This window comes from Oreochromis aureus, linkage group 14 (genome assembly GCF_013358895.1).
Source record: "Oreochromis aureus strain Israel breed Guangdong linkage group 14, ZZ_aureus, whole genome shotgun sequence".
In the NCBI taxonomy this organism is placed as follows: Eukaryota; Metazoa; Chordata; class Actinopteri; order Cichliformes; family Cichlidae; genus Oreochromis; species Oreochromis aureus.
This window is the reverse complement of record NC_052955.1, coordinates 16,496,435-16,512,721: the sequence shown is the minus strand read 5'-3', so window position 1 is coordinate 16,512,721 and position 16,287 is coordinate 16,496,435. Positions and strand designations below refer to the sequence as shown.

Here is a 16,287-nt window from a genome sequence, read left to right as displayed (position 1 = left end):
TGTCACTAGCTAACAAGTAGGACTCATTGTGCCAGGCAAGCACCCTCTCGCTTCTTGCTCTCCACCCCTTCTCCCCCTTCTCTTCTGTACACTTGTTTTTTTTCTCTCTCTCTGCTGTACAACCATGCTCACATGCATAAATGTAAAAGCTGCCTGGTTTTGCTATTCTAATTCCCTGGAAGAATATTGTGAAGGAATAAGAATAACATTTGTTTATCTATTTAAACTTTCAATAGATTGATTAAAAAATATGATTTTATGTTTTTGCTTTTGTTATTTGGTCATGAAGAGCAAGTTCTTCTTCTGCTGTAGGAGACACAGAGCACAGGACATCGTCCCAAGTTCAGAGGCTGGTCAAAGGCACGTAAGCAGAGCCAGATCAAGAAGGCATAACTGTTTTTGCTGAAAATCTGCGTGTTTACCAGAATGACCTCATTTAAACGAATAATCAGCCTGTGATTGTTCATGCAGGGTTGATGTCAATCTGAATGTGGCTGTAGACATATACCTCATTGAACCTAATGATTGCTGCTCCTGTCTCTCTTGTTTAACTGAGGTCTTACTAAAAATATGGTTGACCTGGAATGATCCAGGTTTCTCTCAAGCTCCCACCAATAATCTCAAGTGCATATCTTAATCTTCCACTCTCCTTTCCACCATCGCTTTTGTAATCCCCTTCTGTTAAATTACACTTGTGCACAGGAGACTAGCTTAGTCTGAATACTCGTAAAGTTGGCGTAAGGGTGAGCCCTATTTCTTATGAATATCTTTGTCATTTATAGTTAAAAATCCCTTTCCTTCAGGTGTTGCAGTTGTTGGTACACAAAGAACTAACAGTTGTTAACCTCACACAGTTTTGAGAAAATGATCTGTTAATGTTATAGCTCATAATAGTAGCATTGCTTTCAAAGGCAGAGAATGTAAAAGTGTTAAACCACTGTTATACCCTTTTTGATGTTTCTATTTGATTGAAAAGCCGAAATGGTCTTTACTCATAACAATCAGTGATTAACTATCCATGATTTTCTGCCAGCTACATTGTCTTTAGAACGAACTGAATATTTTATTCATCCACTTTGTGGCAGTTTTGGGTAAATTTATGCAGGAGACTTAGCTCCTAATTGTTTCTTTCTCTTGCATGTTTTTACTTTTTCTTTCTTTCTTTTTTTTAAAGAAGAATTACCCCATTCGTCTAAATCTTCCTCTATCATTCTTTTTTTTTTTTTGCTTCTCATGCCTCCCTACTCCCTTTGGGTATGTTTGACTACCTTGCGCTTATCAGTGCTCCCCCTCTTGGCTCCGTCTCCCTTGTTCCTTCCTCGAGGCCCTCTTTACCTCTCTTTTTCTGGATGAGTCTAGGGGTCCCCTTAGGGCTTTGCTCAGCATTGCCACTTTTGGAATCGGTCCATGTTTTGTTTTCTTTCTTATCCCTTGCGACTTCATCTGCAGCCTCTTTGTCTGTAGGATCTTTGTCCACCCGTCCTTAACACCACTAGCTATTGTTTATGTCCTCAGAAAGTGTATTCCTCTTGACTGTCTGTTAGCCTGCCACTCTTGTTGCTGTCTTTATTTTCCATCTGAGCCGTAGACTCTTAATTGCTAGGTATCAGTCATCACCATCTTATCAATTAGTCCCTTTAACAGCTCCCCCCCTTTACCACTGGGGAGCATATACCTGACCGTGTGCTGGCAAGTTTGCTACCAGCCATTGGCCAGCCAACATGAAAAGAATGAAATGGCCAAGAGTTCTGGTCCTGATCGTGAACCACTGTTAGTGGAGCATGAAAAAGCAAAAGAAACCACTGTAGATTTATTACAGTGCAAACCTTTATCTGTTTTCATCACAAGAAACGGGGGCGTTCAGTACAGTATGGTTTTAGGCAGCAGAAGTAAGAGAGAAACACACACACATTGAGGATAGGGAGTAGAAAAACAGCAGAGACTGAGTAAAATTAATGGTGTAGCTTTGACAAAGAAAGACCATGTGCACATTAGAAAACATGGTGTCTTAGTATTTGAAAAAAGACAAGTAAGTTTGAGTGTGTGAGTGTGTCAGGGAGAGAGAGAGAGGGAGAGCTAGGGAGCGTTGTCAAACAAAGAGAGTCCTGAGTCAGCAGCAAAGCAGTTTTCTCCCCAGGCAACTGGGTAGGGCTACCCCTCTCTCTTTCTCTCTCTCCCTCCTCCTCCCACTTGCGCTCTCTGTCCCTCACTCTCTTTCTTTCTCACTCTCTCCCTCCCCTTACAAATCTGTGCTTTTGCATGCTATTTCTTGCTCTCTGCACTCTGCACTTTTCCTTTATGCACACTCTCTCTCTCGCTATAGTAAGAACAGAAAGCTTCCTCCATATTATGGTGAACTGGTAGAAAAAGAACTCAAGTTCTGAATCTGAGGTCTGCCTGTCCTCTCTCAGCTCTCTCCCTCTACAGTTTATTCTTGTTTTCATAGGAATAATTTTGCCCATTTCTTTTAACAGATTTTAATGAGGTTACCAGTCTTGATGAAACCTTTGCGAGCATGAATAGTGTAAGACTATTAGATGCAATACTTACATGTAGACTTAATCTGTCATCCCTAGGAGCTCATTAGTTTCCCCTACCAGAATGTGAGGATAATGATTTCTCCTTTGTATTCGAGGCCCTTTGTGTCGAACAGGCTTTGGTTTTCTGTGTTGCTGAACTCATTCTGGCACACTCTGTGGAACAGTGTATACTTAGGTCCATCTTGCAGATGATTGACCCCAATTTTTTTTTTTTTTTTTTTTGTGTAAGTTTGTGTGTATGTGTGTGTGTGTGTGTGTGAGAGAGAGTCAGTGCTTGTGTGCATAAAGTGGGTTAGAGTAAAAGGCACTTGTTGACATGGTATTACTTTTACACCTCTCCCGAGTTCGGCTAAAGGCTTGCCTTGTTGGAAACCAAAAAGGAGGGGAGCATGAAAAGCTGAGAAAAGAGAGCAGTTGGAGGGGTGGGGGGTGGGGTAGTGTGGAACTGTCCAATATATCCTTTAAAGTTGGCCTAGGCAGTGAGGCTTGGAGGATTGGTCTCCATAAAAGACGGTGGTTTCTCTTTCCCTCAAGTCTCTCTCTCTCTCCCTCTCTCTCTCTCTCTCTCTCTCAGTCGCTCTTTTTTTTTTTTTCTTTACTTCTCAAACCCTCCTTCCCTCCCCCCAAAGCTGGAGTAAGAGTACGACAGTAAGACAGTGCCCTGCCAGCCGCTCTGGCAGAGTCATCATTCTTAGCAACGCTAAATCACTACCTCCACTAGCTAGACAAACATGTCACACTCATAGACAGAAAGAGGGAGAAAGAGAGGAAAGAGGGATAAAGCCATGAGGGTGATACTTGGTGACGAAGGCAGGGAGCAAATAACGGGCTTTGGTTGTGCACACAAGTAGGGGAGAGCCTAGTATGTGTGGAACTGGGGGTATCACTTTGAGATTTTTTGCCAGCCCAGAGTTCATTAAGGGCCGTTATTGAGGGCTAGGGCTGGGCTGGAGGCACTGGACCAACTTCCAGAAGAGGATGATTTGAAAGGGTTTAATTTTGGCTGCACCCCAGGGTTCCCTCCCCCTCTCTGCTGGCCTCCACATGGATCAGAATGATGCTGACTAATTTAATGACTGCTTCCTTCATTTGTTCTAATTTGTTATATGTTTGCTTCAACAGAGGAATGATGTTTTGTCCTGTCATATGTAGTTTACTTTGTGTATGCTCAACTGTGTGGATACTTTATGACAGTAGAAAAGATCTGCCATGGTATAACGGTGGAATTAAGATTAGCAGATATCAACAAGTGTTCTACACAGACAGGGCTGGATACATTCTCAAAGCCTTAGTCTGTGCAGCTCATACGATGACCAAAATAAACCTGTCTGTTCTTAAATTGTCATCACTGATATAGTGGGGTCTTGTGCATTGTGCCATTTGTAGCATGTCAAATGCTTTTAAATACCTAAATTACCTGTGTGGGTGCATGTCTGTGCGCGCGTGTGTGTTTGCAAGTGCATATGTGCATAGTTGGTGCTAATAGAATTCTGCTGTCCAGCTCACAGCTGTGTCCTGCTGATGAGTCCCAGGAGGCCCCAGCATGTGTCTATGGTTACTATGTTGAGGCTCCAGCATGAAACCATGTGTAGATCATTACTCTCCCCTTTTCTCTCTCTCCCCCTCTCTCTCTCTCTCCCCCACTCTCTCTCTCTCGCTATCTTCTGGTTTGTCTTGCCCCCCCCCCCCCCTCCCGCCTTGCCGTCTCTCTCCCGTCTCTCTCCACTTCCCTTTGCTCTGCCAAAGCTCCAACTTATGCCACACTACGCTTGTCTACGGCCCAGCCTCTGTATCTCGTTAGCCAAGCCAAATGGGTATTTCAATACAGAGATTTGTGGAGCTCCTCACACTAGCCTATGTTTACAAATGGGCTTATAAGATAACTATAGTGTGTTATTGCAGAGTCAGGAAATACAAATGGTTTAGTTTATCATTGCACAGTAAATACTGAAACCTTTACTTAGTATATATTGGACACTCGAAATGGGCTGTGATGTTGTAATGATAATAATGATTTTTTTTCTAGTTTTGATTGTATTGTATGTTTTGCACACACACACACAGCGATTCTTTACAAGGCCGATTTTGAATAAAAGCAGACAAGATGACAACAGATTGAAGGACAACTTTTTAGAATAACACTGTATTTTACAGTGATATTGTTAAACTGAAGGACTCTTCTTTTTTGTGACTCTGACAGTGGTCAGAGCTAAATTAAATCTTTAACAAACAATACAGTTATCGGTTGAATTTTATGTATTTCCTATGTATTTCTTCTTTATAAGTTGCATCTTTAATGCATTTCATGTGCACAGTTTTTTTTACTTCAGTCTTGCCATGCCCCACTTGTAGACTTACGTGTGTGTGTGTGTTTGTGCGCGCACTTGTTACCAAAACAACTAATATTATCACTTTGTATACTGTTGATTACTTACACAGAAACATGAAATACATGCAGCATGAAATACAGTGTGGAATTGCAATACATAGATGATGTGCAGTTAAATAACACTAGAATGATGTTATAGTTACACACAAATGTTTATTTAAAAAGTTATTTGGTTTAAAGTAACATAACCATCTCGAGAAAACATGTGGGTATTTGGAACGTAGAATCCATCTTGGAAGTCAGCTCTCAGCCTGAGACATTCCCACACACAGGTCTGACCAGTCCTGGACATAGGCCCAGCTGTCCTTATCCTAATAGTCAACCCCATCCCCCATGGAGGGTTCACTGCAAGCTGACGTTTACAAGGTCTCCTAATCTGCTGAGAGATTGATGAGCCCTCATCCAAAACGACCTTCTTGTTTTTCCCCAAAGCAAATTGCTTTGTTTTTAGTTTCACTCTTGAGCATTTTTTTTTAAATATATACTTCACAGTGGGTTTAGCTCAGGATTGGTCCTGAACATTTGTGTCAGCACTTTCAGACATGTACACCCTATGTCTGTTTAGGGCTTGATACTTGCCTGTATATGTCTAGTGTCCATTACACTGAGATATTTTGTGTTTATTATGTGCAGGGAGTTACTCTGTACCTGCACTGCCAGGTCCTGTCCTGCACATAGACACATAGGCAAACTAAAGCCAGCTGGCTTTGCAGAGAGTCTGCCATCTGTTCTGATTTATGTAAGACTGTTAACCCCGGACTAGGTCAGCTCCCACTAGCTCACTAGCACAGTGTTAAACTAACAGAGAATAGCTCTCCTTTCACCTGTTTAAAAATTGTGGAGAAAATTGTAGGTTTGAACCGTGTGGGTTTTTTTTTTTTCACAGTTTATGTTATGTAATGATGAGATAAACTTTTTTTCACACTTTGAGCAATATTTTTAATTTCAAGTTGAAAACATAACTAAACAATGGCATATGGTCTGAAGTATGACTGTAAAGTATTAGAGATACATAATTATATGCTTATGTTTATGAAAAAAGTATGTGCATTGTGTGCTCTATATAACAAGGCCAAATAGGGTTGTAACTGCATTAAATACAAGTTTGTTAATGGGTCACAGACTCTGTTTGACCCATTAACACATGTGGCAGTTACAAGTTTTTTCTAAACGCTTGCTGCAAATGTGTCAGGAGCGTCCAAGATGAAGGGCTAGAAAAGCACAGAGAGTCTGAAACTCTCATGCCCCCCTTCTGATTAGCATGTTGTTGACTTGCGTTAGGGCTGGGGGGGAGCAGAGAGCGGTCAGAGCAGATATATTTAATGCTTGTGAAGTAATGGGGCTGAATCAGCAGATAGCTCCACTGGGAGCCATTAGCCCAGACATGTGTCATTAACCCTTTCCCTACACTTTCAGGTACTGTAGAGAGACAGAAATTCAGTGGCACAGAGTCGCACTTTTATTTTCTCCTTTGACTTAATTTCTACTCTTTTATTTTTTTTTGCTTTTGTGCTTTATTTGCATTATCATATTAATTTATTTTAAATATATATATAGGGCAACTTTTGCATATAGCTCAGGAGCGATGTAATAATTTATGGCATTTGCTACATGCTAATAAATATGTATTTTTGCTTTATTAGTCATACACTGCATGGTTTCAAGAGTAGATGTAAAAGATGGAGTACGTATGCCTGGTCTGGTTCATTTCAGTTACAATGAAACTTAATGGTTTTCAAAAAAGAAAAATGTATCAATGCATTGGGGGGGTTTTTCACTCCAGTTTTGCCAGATAAGCCACTTTTTTGTGCAAACACTCACATTTTAACCAGGACACATGTAAATATGCAACTCGCTTTTGCAGTTGTGATAATTAGTTGCTAATAACAAATAGAAATAGCTCCCCGTGCAGAGTAACCTTGATATTTTGACTTTTCTTTCTGCCACAAAGCTGTCATTGTTAGAAAGCATGGTAGCCAACTTAATTCAAGCTGAACACCGGCAGTGTTTCAACAGCCTCCTTTCAAGCCTACAGGGAATAAGTATTTGTCATTAAAATAATGAGCTACTATCGAGTAATTTGTGGGAGGATGGTTTTTTGTTTTTTTTTTAAAGGCAAGAAACTGCTTCAAAAAAAGTAACACGACAGAGTTAGTCATGGCTATTTAGAAAGAAAGACCTATAGAAAAGGCATATGCAAAATGGTTATTTTAACAGAACGTTTGCTCCAAGGCAGGAATGTCCTGACTTTTAGAAGGCCCAACATTATTAACCAAACTTGTGCCTTTAGAAACAAGTTTGAGTCTGCCTTGAATCTAATTTTCTCTTAAAATAACCTTTTTGCAGTCGTCCCCGTGCCGGCTGCAGCTACAGGGCAACAATAGAGAGAAGGGGCAGGCCCACAACACCTGCCAGTCTTAATGGTAAACATATGTCATGAAATGCAGAACGTGAGGAGGAAGAGAGGAGGAGGAGAGCAAGCGCACGCTCCTCGAAGAGGCTGTGCATCAAAAGACTGTTGCAGCCTTGTGTGCACTTACAGTTGGTTGCATGCTGCAAGCTCGGGTCTGTGCATCATCGCTTAAATAAAAATAGCCCCAAATAGTAACACCAGCCAGCTAAATATGGTAAAGGTTAGTACATACTAAGGTTTATTAAACTATTTATTTCATGCTATTGAAGCTCTAGAGCCATTCCTTTTTTCAAATATATATATTTGCTGCTTATTATCCAGTTTCTTGTCATTTTTTTATAAGGTAGTCTTCACCAGTAGCTCTCCAGGCTTTTTGAAGGCCTTTTTTGTTTTTTGCTTTTTTACTTGTGTTCATTTCCTGTCTTTGTAACTGACCATTTTTAAAAGAGAAATGTTTTATTTTTGTTAAGTCACTTAACCCTAATCTAAAAATTGTTCAAGCAGAAACAGGCGCCTAACTCAAAAGATGAACCAGTGTTGTTTTCACATAAAATACAGGTTAGGAAAAAAGCAATTTGTTACTATCAGCCTTTGCAAAAACACAGAATTTGTTCCCCCTTTAGTTGAATCTATGAAAAATGCCAAAGATAACACAGTTTGACAGGCATAAAATAGTATTTTTTTTTAACCCACTAAGGTGATTCCCAAAGTGCTATTAGCTAAAAACCTGGCCTGGTATATCCTGGACAAGTGGAGGTTAAAAAAAAATCTGTTTACAGCAGATGGATAGTGTCTGAAAGTTGTGTCCATAAGAAATAGGTCCTGTGTCAGGTGTTTGTTGGATTTATTTATTTATTTATTTTCCTGTGAGACGTATCTGTATCTATCTTCAGTTTGCCAAAGCCTCGGGGGAAGGTGGCTGTCAAGAAGCCATTTTCAAGGAAGGGAAACAGGCAGAATAGGCTGAAGTATGCCAAATTACACAAGACCTGGGCTTAAAATCAGTGGCAACAGGTTTCATGGAGTGACAAATCCAAATTTGAAACTTTTCGTTCAAATTATTGTCAGTATTTACAGCGGAGGTACAACAGTGAGTGTCTACAGTCATCTGTAAAATGTTGTGTAGGCTCTGTCATGGTTTGGAACTGCATTTCAGCATCAGATTTTGATCCATCGTGCAATACTACCTGGAAAGCAACTCTTTGGCAGTAGCTTCATTTTTCAGTGTGACAATGATCCTAAACACACTGTAAATGCAGTAAAAGCATACCTGGATAGACAAACACACAGGAGAACAAACTGGAATCAGTCATGGACTGACCTCTGCGAGTCCTCAAAAGTTGAAGCAGTGTGAAACCATCTAGTTAGAGAATGGAACCAAAGATAACTAACATCCAAAGAATGTCCTTCAAGTATTCTTGAAGGCTGATTAAAGAAGTTACAGGAAAGTTTGCTTAAGAGAGTTCAGGTTGTGTTTTTTCAAAAAAATAAATAAAGTTGGTCACACCAAATACTGACTTTGAAGCAGGTTAGAATTGCAGAAGCTCTGTTTTTGCTTTATAAACTATATATCCATTCATGATTCCACATGTTTAAATAAATTGCTGCACTTTATTTTCCATTTTCCTGCGTCTGTCTCATAAATACACAGCAGTTTTTAACTGCTTAACTTTAATTTGTGTGAGTGTGTTTTCATCTGCATTGGAGTACACACCTAGACTTGCATACATAGCATTGCTGCTATGTGTAAAGTGTTTCATCTTTTTTTTTCTTTTCTTTTTTTGTATAAGCTCATTGTGACTTTCAGGGGTCTCACCCTCTCTCCCCCAAACCTCAGCTGAGAACTAAACGTCATGTCTGCCACCATCCCTCTGACCACAAAGCTGCCCATTATGGTTAAACAGTGTTCAATGACCAGAGTGGACTCTGGCTAGATGACGGCCGAAGCTCACCTTCCACATCCCACAGCCAAATCTTTATTTTGGCCTCTATACAGACCATGTCCCTGTCTGCATGTTCTCTCTTGATGCTGTATAACATCTCTCTGCACTAATCTTAAATCTCCTTGCAACCTTGTCAAGTAGAATTCTCAAGTATCCAGCAGAGTTCCACCCCTCTGGGCTGCAGTAAAACCATTTGCCAAATGTAATGCCACTGGCTGATTCACCTTCCCTTGCTGCGCTCCCCCTTAATCGGGCTCCCCCATCTCTACTGTTCTTGTAATAGTCAGTGCTCTGCTCTCCCCTGTTTATTACCAGTCTCACATCCTCTTTAAAATCGGAGCACATCAGTCTGGCTTTGCAGTGTATTAAAAAAAAAGTCAAATATCTATTGACTCAAAATTTCTGTGATTCTGTGACACTCTGAGACAAAATAATTGAATATGAGGTTAAACCTACTGCGGCCAAGCCAAGTCATCAATCAGACTGTGCCTGTCTTTCTTCCTTTTGCTGTATACAAACAACAGCACAGGATGCAGAAGGAGAGTTGTTCTTCTAGATAACCTCCTGCCTTGCCTTTAAGTCAGCTGGTTTTATTATTCTCGTATGGTCATTTTTAATGCAGGACTTTTTGTTCTTCTAACCAGTTTCTTGTTAAGCAGCCAAGTGTCAGAATTATTCAACTCTTCGCCAGTAAGGAGAGAGGGAATAAATGAAAGAAAGGTAGATGAAGGAGATAAAGATGGAGTGAGAGAGTGAGCTTTCCTCTGAGTGCTGCTCTGGAAAAGATTTTTGTATCCCTGGTCCTCGAGGCACAGTCCGCCCATCTCAGGAGAGCAATAGGAGTCCCCCCTTGTGTCCCATAGTCAGACACTGGCTGACAACTCTTGACAAGCCAGAGGATTTTCACCTCTTTTACACACATGTACACATTAGAGCAACATGTGAACGCACACTGAATTTCTGTTGTCTTATTTCCTGCATTCTTATATTCATTTTGTTTAAACTTTTTTTCATTTCCTTTGTACTTTCTCTCACACGCAAACTCAAACTTAGGTGCACACATGCCGCATATTACACACATATAAAAGCAACACCCTCTTTCCACACACACACACACACACACACACACACACACACACACACACACACACACACACACACACACACACACACACACACACACACACACACACACACACACACGCGCGCTCGCTCACTGGCTCCAGAAAGAGTCAAATGGCTCAATGTGTTAAAAGCATTAGGTAAGCATGGATCCAGCAGTGCTCCTCAGGCCGATATCACATGTCCTGCTTCATTACAGTCTGTTGTATACATTCGGCTTGATCTCTGACCCTCCATCTATCCATCGCTCTGTCTTCCATCCCTCCCCTCTCGTTTCCCCCTGGTGTGCTTTAACACAGAGTGGGTCATCTCAAGATGTTAGCAGAAGAATAAATGAGTTCTGTTGTTATTGTAAATGTTGGCCCAAGCTGCTCTGCTTTGGAGCTCAAGCAAGAACACTTTCACTCTTTTGGAAGAGAGGAATAAAAAAAATCTATATGTAAAAAAGTATGTTGATTTAAAGAAAATCTGATTAACGTAATGCATAAGGGAAGTTGAAGCTGCCGAAATTAAAGGAAGAAGGGAGGGAAGAAAAAGATAAATATAAATTAATCTCACTTTAACAAACTAGCCTTTGTCCACATGGGAAAGGTCCTTTTTCCTAAAGCTATTTTGGGTCCTGATATGACATTAACTGCTGGGAGGGTGCTGACCAAAACCAGCTGAGTGGTGGGTGTAGGAGGCAGATGGGACCAGGAGAGGGAGAGAGATCAAAGCAGCAGCCCAGAAACCTGTAGCTTTCTGACTTTACCTCTACTCCTGTCAGAGGCAACGAAGAGGAAATAACGATACACCTCACATCCCGCAGCTGCGTGTGTGTTAGGCGGCGAACACACTGAGGCCTTTGCTCCAAGGTTCACCGCAGCACTTGGCCCACTGCACCACACCTGTCTCTCCATTGCAGGCAAGCAGGCAGGGCTAGGTTAACATTAGCACTTTTCTTCCCTAATAAGCAGGTTACAGTGTGAATGCATGTGTTTGTGTGGAAGACTGCAGCTAAGAAACTCAGGTCAGCCAGCTACTTGTGCTCAAGGCAAGAGAGGAGGTCAGGCACAGCCGTGGAGGATGAGGAAGGGGGACTCTAGTGGCAGAAGGGCTTATTGTGTGAGGAAAATTGGCTCTAGTTATTGTAGATGATGGATAATAACAACAATTTTGATGTCACAAAACATATTCATTGTGCCTTTATCTACTACTCCATGGCCTTCAGAGAGATCATTCTGGAAAATAACAAACTGGATTTTTTTTTTTTTTTTGTCTGTTAGTTGATTCACATTGTCTCAACAGAATCTTGCTGAATCAAAACATAATGGCCTTAGCCTTTGCTCTTATGTTCTATGCCAGCGTAGAAAAACAGGGGAGGTGGGCAGTATGAGGGGTGCCTTGACTTGGATAGTAAGGAGTTCCTTATCTCACAGTTGTGTCTTTTGCCATTCTTTACTATCAGACAGCCTGTCTGATGCAGCACAGCAGACAAGAAAAAGAGTCATTATTTCTTTCTTTGCTCCTCTTTTTCCCATTCTTCTCAGCCCTGACTTTACTGAACCTATTCTCATATAAAGGAAGAGATTTTGTTAATTAGCTTTAGTTCAGAGACACCCATAAACCCTCCCTCTTCCTCCCAGCCCCCATCAGTGTAGTCGATGAAAATAGCAGTGTATGTTTATGAGCGGTGCAGAGCTAAGTTCTCTGTCTGTGTCTCACAGTTCATCACTGCTCAATGACTGACTGGGCCTATGTCTCTCTGGCAGAGTTTATATTATGTGCACATACACACATAAAAGCACTCACATGTACCTTGACTTATACTGCTTCTGCTCGCTAAACTTCACATTGTCAGTAGTTCCTAAACTGCCCCACAGGTAATTGTTTAACATTGTTTATTAATATTACCAACAATTAACCGTTTCATTCTTCATCTCGCCCCTCTCTTTAGTGGTCCTATGCGTTGGAGAAGCCCAACACAGGGAGTGTTTTCAGCTTGGCCTGGTCTGCGGATGGCACCCAGGTGGCCGGGGCCTGCGGCAACGGCCATGTCATCTTTGCCCATGTGGTGGAGCAGCACTGGGAGTGGAAGAATTTTGTGATCACTCTTACAAAGAGGAGAACCATGCAGGTAGAAAGATTACCTCATACAAATGAGTTTGTGTTTGCATCAAATTAGTTTTCCTTTCTAATTTAACAAAGCAGGTGATAAAAGACTGAGGAATTCTAAAGTAAACCAAAAGACAAATATATTTCAGTAACTTGTGCATAAATAAATGGTGTAATCATATACGTGTCCAAAAGAATCATAGTAAAAATCATTTTGTTTCTGGTCTATAATAAAAGTTGCTTTTCTGCTCTTCAGAGCTGTCTGTGTTGAAACCAAAATCACTGAAAATAAGCTTGCCTGTGAGGGAAAAGGAGTATGGATATTTATCCAAACACTTAACAGAGCCAACTCCGTTATGTTGGTATAGCAAGAGAATTGAAAAATAGTGCAATGCTATAGGCAGACTATACAGAGTAAATATGCTATATAGCGAAGCAAATGCCTCCCAGGCCTTGGCTAGCTGTGGCCATATATTATAGGAGGACCCTCCCAATGTGCCAGTGTGCAGCCCTGCAATGACAATGACCAGCCTGTCTCGCCGCCTCCCTCGCTTCACCATTCTCTACTCTTTAAACTTGCACTCACCACAAGGTAGCGTTTACATGCGGTTAACACACCCAAGTGTACACACACACACACACACACACACACACACACACACACACACACACACACACACACACACACACACACACACACACACACACGTATATTTTCAGGCAGGGCCGCGCACACACCTACAGAAGCAGGGTTACACACGTGTGCCAACACACATGTGCACCCATAGACAACTCTACCAAGTGCAGTTTGTGTAAACCAAACAAAGTTGGGTCATCAGCCATTTATTTTCAGCCTTGCAGGCGCTTCTCTGTCTCCCTCCTCCCTCTCTCCTCCTCGCAGTCCGTTTTAAAACTGCACATCTGCCAGTGGTTTGTGAATCAGCCAGCTAAATTTACCACCTTGCGGTCAAATGTTTTTTATTCCTGGTTGTGTTGCATGTAAATTTGGATTGCTGGAGGGAGCAGAGGAGGAAGATTTGTAAAGCTGTAAAAATAACCCCACCTTTCACCTGGTGCTGGAAAAGGCTCCTTCATTCATTCACACAGAGAGCTGGAGGGAAGTATTTATCTACGCAGGTGAAAAAATTAGTACCGACCGCTGCACGCACGCACTTAAAACAGTAAGAACTGCTTTCCCTGTGTCCACAGCTGACCTACGTATACTTGGACTTACTGTATATAGTTTCCTGTGTATATTACGAATAATTACACTCCAATGTGTACGTGACTGTGTTCAGTCCTCTGCTAGTGAAGCTAGCGTCTTTCCTTTTTTGGGGTTTTTTGTTTTGCATTTTAAATGAGAAAAGTCATCCCTACACTTTTTTTTCCACTTTTAAGTCCCCCTCTCTCCTCTCCTTTCCTCCCTTTTCCACAGGTGAGGAATGTGCTGAACGATGCAGTGGACTTGTTGGAGTTTAGAGATCGAGTCATCAAAGCATCTCTAGCATACGGTCACCTAGTGGTTGCAACTTCCCTCCAGTGCTATGTCTACAAGTGAGTAGTGCACTTTTTTGTCTTTTTTTAATCTTTGTATCCTCTATTCAAAGTCATAGTTTCTCATCATGTACTTTCAGGATGTTTTGTTGTTGTTGTACAAAACATGCTCCTCTTTTACTGAGCAAACCATGAGAAAAGTCTTTTGATTCAACCAGAATATACTGAAATCTCATGCTGTGTAGCTAGAAAAACCTACAAAAATAAAACATAACCACACAGAAAAAACTGGTTCTGATGGGAGGGGAAAACAACCAAATCTTACTAAGCTGCTGATTCATTTCAGGCTATTGTTACTTCATAATCTGTGTGTTTTGTAAAATATGGAGACATTTTTTTTTTTTGTTTCACTTCATGGAAAAATAATAGGATTAGGAACAGGAGAACATGTTCTGCAGACTTCATCCTATAATGATTGTTTTCAGCCCTGCACTCTTTATGCTCACTCTGCAGATTTATCTCCTCTCCATTCAGTGATATTGTCTAAATATTGTGTCTTTTATTGCTTTTCACCCTTTTGCTCTGGGTCGTATTTTTGCTTTTTTTCTTCCCTCATCTCTGCAGTTGTGCCAGATGTAGCACAGTTATTTAATGTCTGCGACTGTGCTGTTTATTTTTGCCAGCTCAAGAAACTGGAATACTCCTCTCATCTTTGACCTAAAGGAGGGAACAGTCAGCCTCATCCTACAAGCAGAGAAGTGAGTCTTTTTATTCCAGGAGCAAAGCAGCAGGAGAGAGAACAGGCTGTTGGATCATCTATCAGCTTCTCTAATGCTTCATTACTCTGCACTGGCCACTCATCAAGCAGCAGCCAACCTAGCAAACACACACAAAAACACACACGCGCACATGGACGCACGCACACGTACACACACACACAGCCGGGTTGTGCTCTAGCTCAGCCAGCCCTGTCATACAATAAGGCTGAGAGTGAAACCACTGGGGGAAATTAGATTAATATGGAGTAGCTCTTGTGCAATACTCCAGTGCAGTGTCCCTGACACTCAGCATGGAGCTAAATAGATTACTGGCCATTTTGTAATCGCAGTTTAGATTGATGAGTCATACTGAGTAAGTTAACAGTGTGTTGATGTTCAGTAAATGTTTAAATTACCTTCCTGTGTCAGTTAATTAACTCTTACCGTCTGTTATCTATTTAATTTCCCTGTTTGCTCCCCTTTATTCCTCACCATGTTACCTCAGTCGTATAATGTGTAGTATACAGCATATACAGTAACGTGGCCTCTCTTGTCTCCCCCTCCCAGACATTTTCTACTAGTGGATGGAGCAGGGTTGTATACGTTCTCCTATGAAGGACGATTGATATCGTCCCCAAAGTTCCCGGGTATGAGAGCAGATATCCTAAATGCTCAGAGTGTCTCACTTAGTAACGACACCATAGCCATTCGGGACAAGAGTGATGAAAAAGGTGAGGGGAAAACTCCATGCTTACTATAAAATTTCAAAATCATATGGACTGTGCTTTTACTGTGTCCTCTTTCTCTTTTTCTCTCACAAGTTATCCTTCTCTTTGATGCCCTGACTGGAAAGCCTCTTGGTGATGGGAAGCCCTTGACTCACAAGGTTAGTCCCCTGCTTTCTTTCTGACCAAATGTACTTCAGGAACAAGGAAGTTCTCCGACGACATCAGATTATTTATTTATTTATTAAACTTTGATTACACAAAACGAGATAACTTTATGCTCACATGCCACTTTAGTAAGTACACGGCGCTAGTACTTGGTTGGACCCCCTTTAATTCTTAGTGGGAAGATTCAACAAGGTGGTAAAAACATTCATTAGCAATTTTGCATCCATATTGTCATGATAGCGCCACACAGTTTTACTGATCCATGATACTCTTCCACCACACCCCAAAGGGGAGAGTGAGACTGGTGACTGTAGAGGTCATTTAAGTACAGAAAAGTTATTATCTTGGTCAAGAAATTAGTTTGAGGTGATTTGAGCTTTGTGATTTGCCTAAATGCATTGAGTTGCTGCCATGTGATTGGCTGATCAGATATCAGCGTTAATGAGCAGTTGAACAGATGTACCCAACAAAAGTGCCCGGTGAGCATATCTGCTGCTTGGACCTGCATCTCGGAAGATACCTTAAAATTATGTTATAAAGCAGAGTGTTACAGATAAGCAGAGAAGTGTAGAAATGGGTTTTTGTTTTGTTTTGTTTTTTGTCAGTGTGACTGGTTAGAATGTGTTAGTATTTGTGTTTTA

The 16,287-nt window shown here is 41.2% G+C and overlaps 1 protein-coding gene across 3 annotated transcripts in view; it reads left to right on the top strand.

The window, feature by feature from the left end:
* Positions 1-16,287, top strand: part of ift80 (intraflagellar transport 80 homolog (Chlamydomonas)) — a 43,455-nt gene that overhangs the window by 14,997 nt on the left and 12,171 nt on the right. For all 3 annotated transcript variants that reach the window (XM_039622652.1, XM_031743987.2, XM_031743986.2), the window contains exons 9-13: positions 12,344-12,523; positions 13,937-14,055; positions 14,679-14,753; positions 15,321-15,484; positions 15,575-15,639. In XM_039622652.1, the coding sequence (XP_039478586.1) occupies positions 12,344-12,523; positions 13,937-14,055; positions 14,679-14,753; positions 15,321-15,484; positions 15,575-15,639 (603 nt within the window). The remainder of the gene's footprint in view (positions 1-12,343; positions 12,524-13,936; positions 14,056-14,678; positions 14,754-15,320; positions 15,485-15,574; positions 15,640-16,287) is intronic.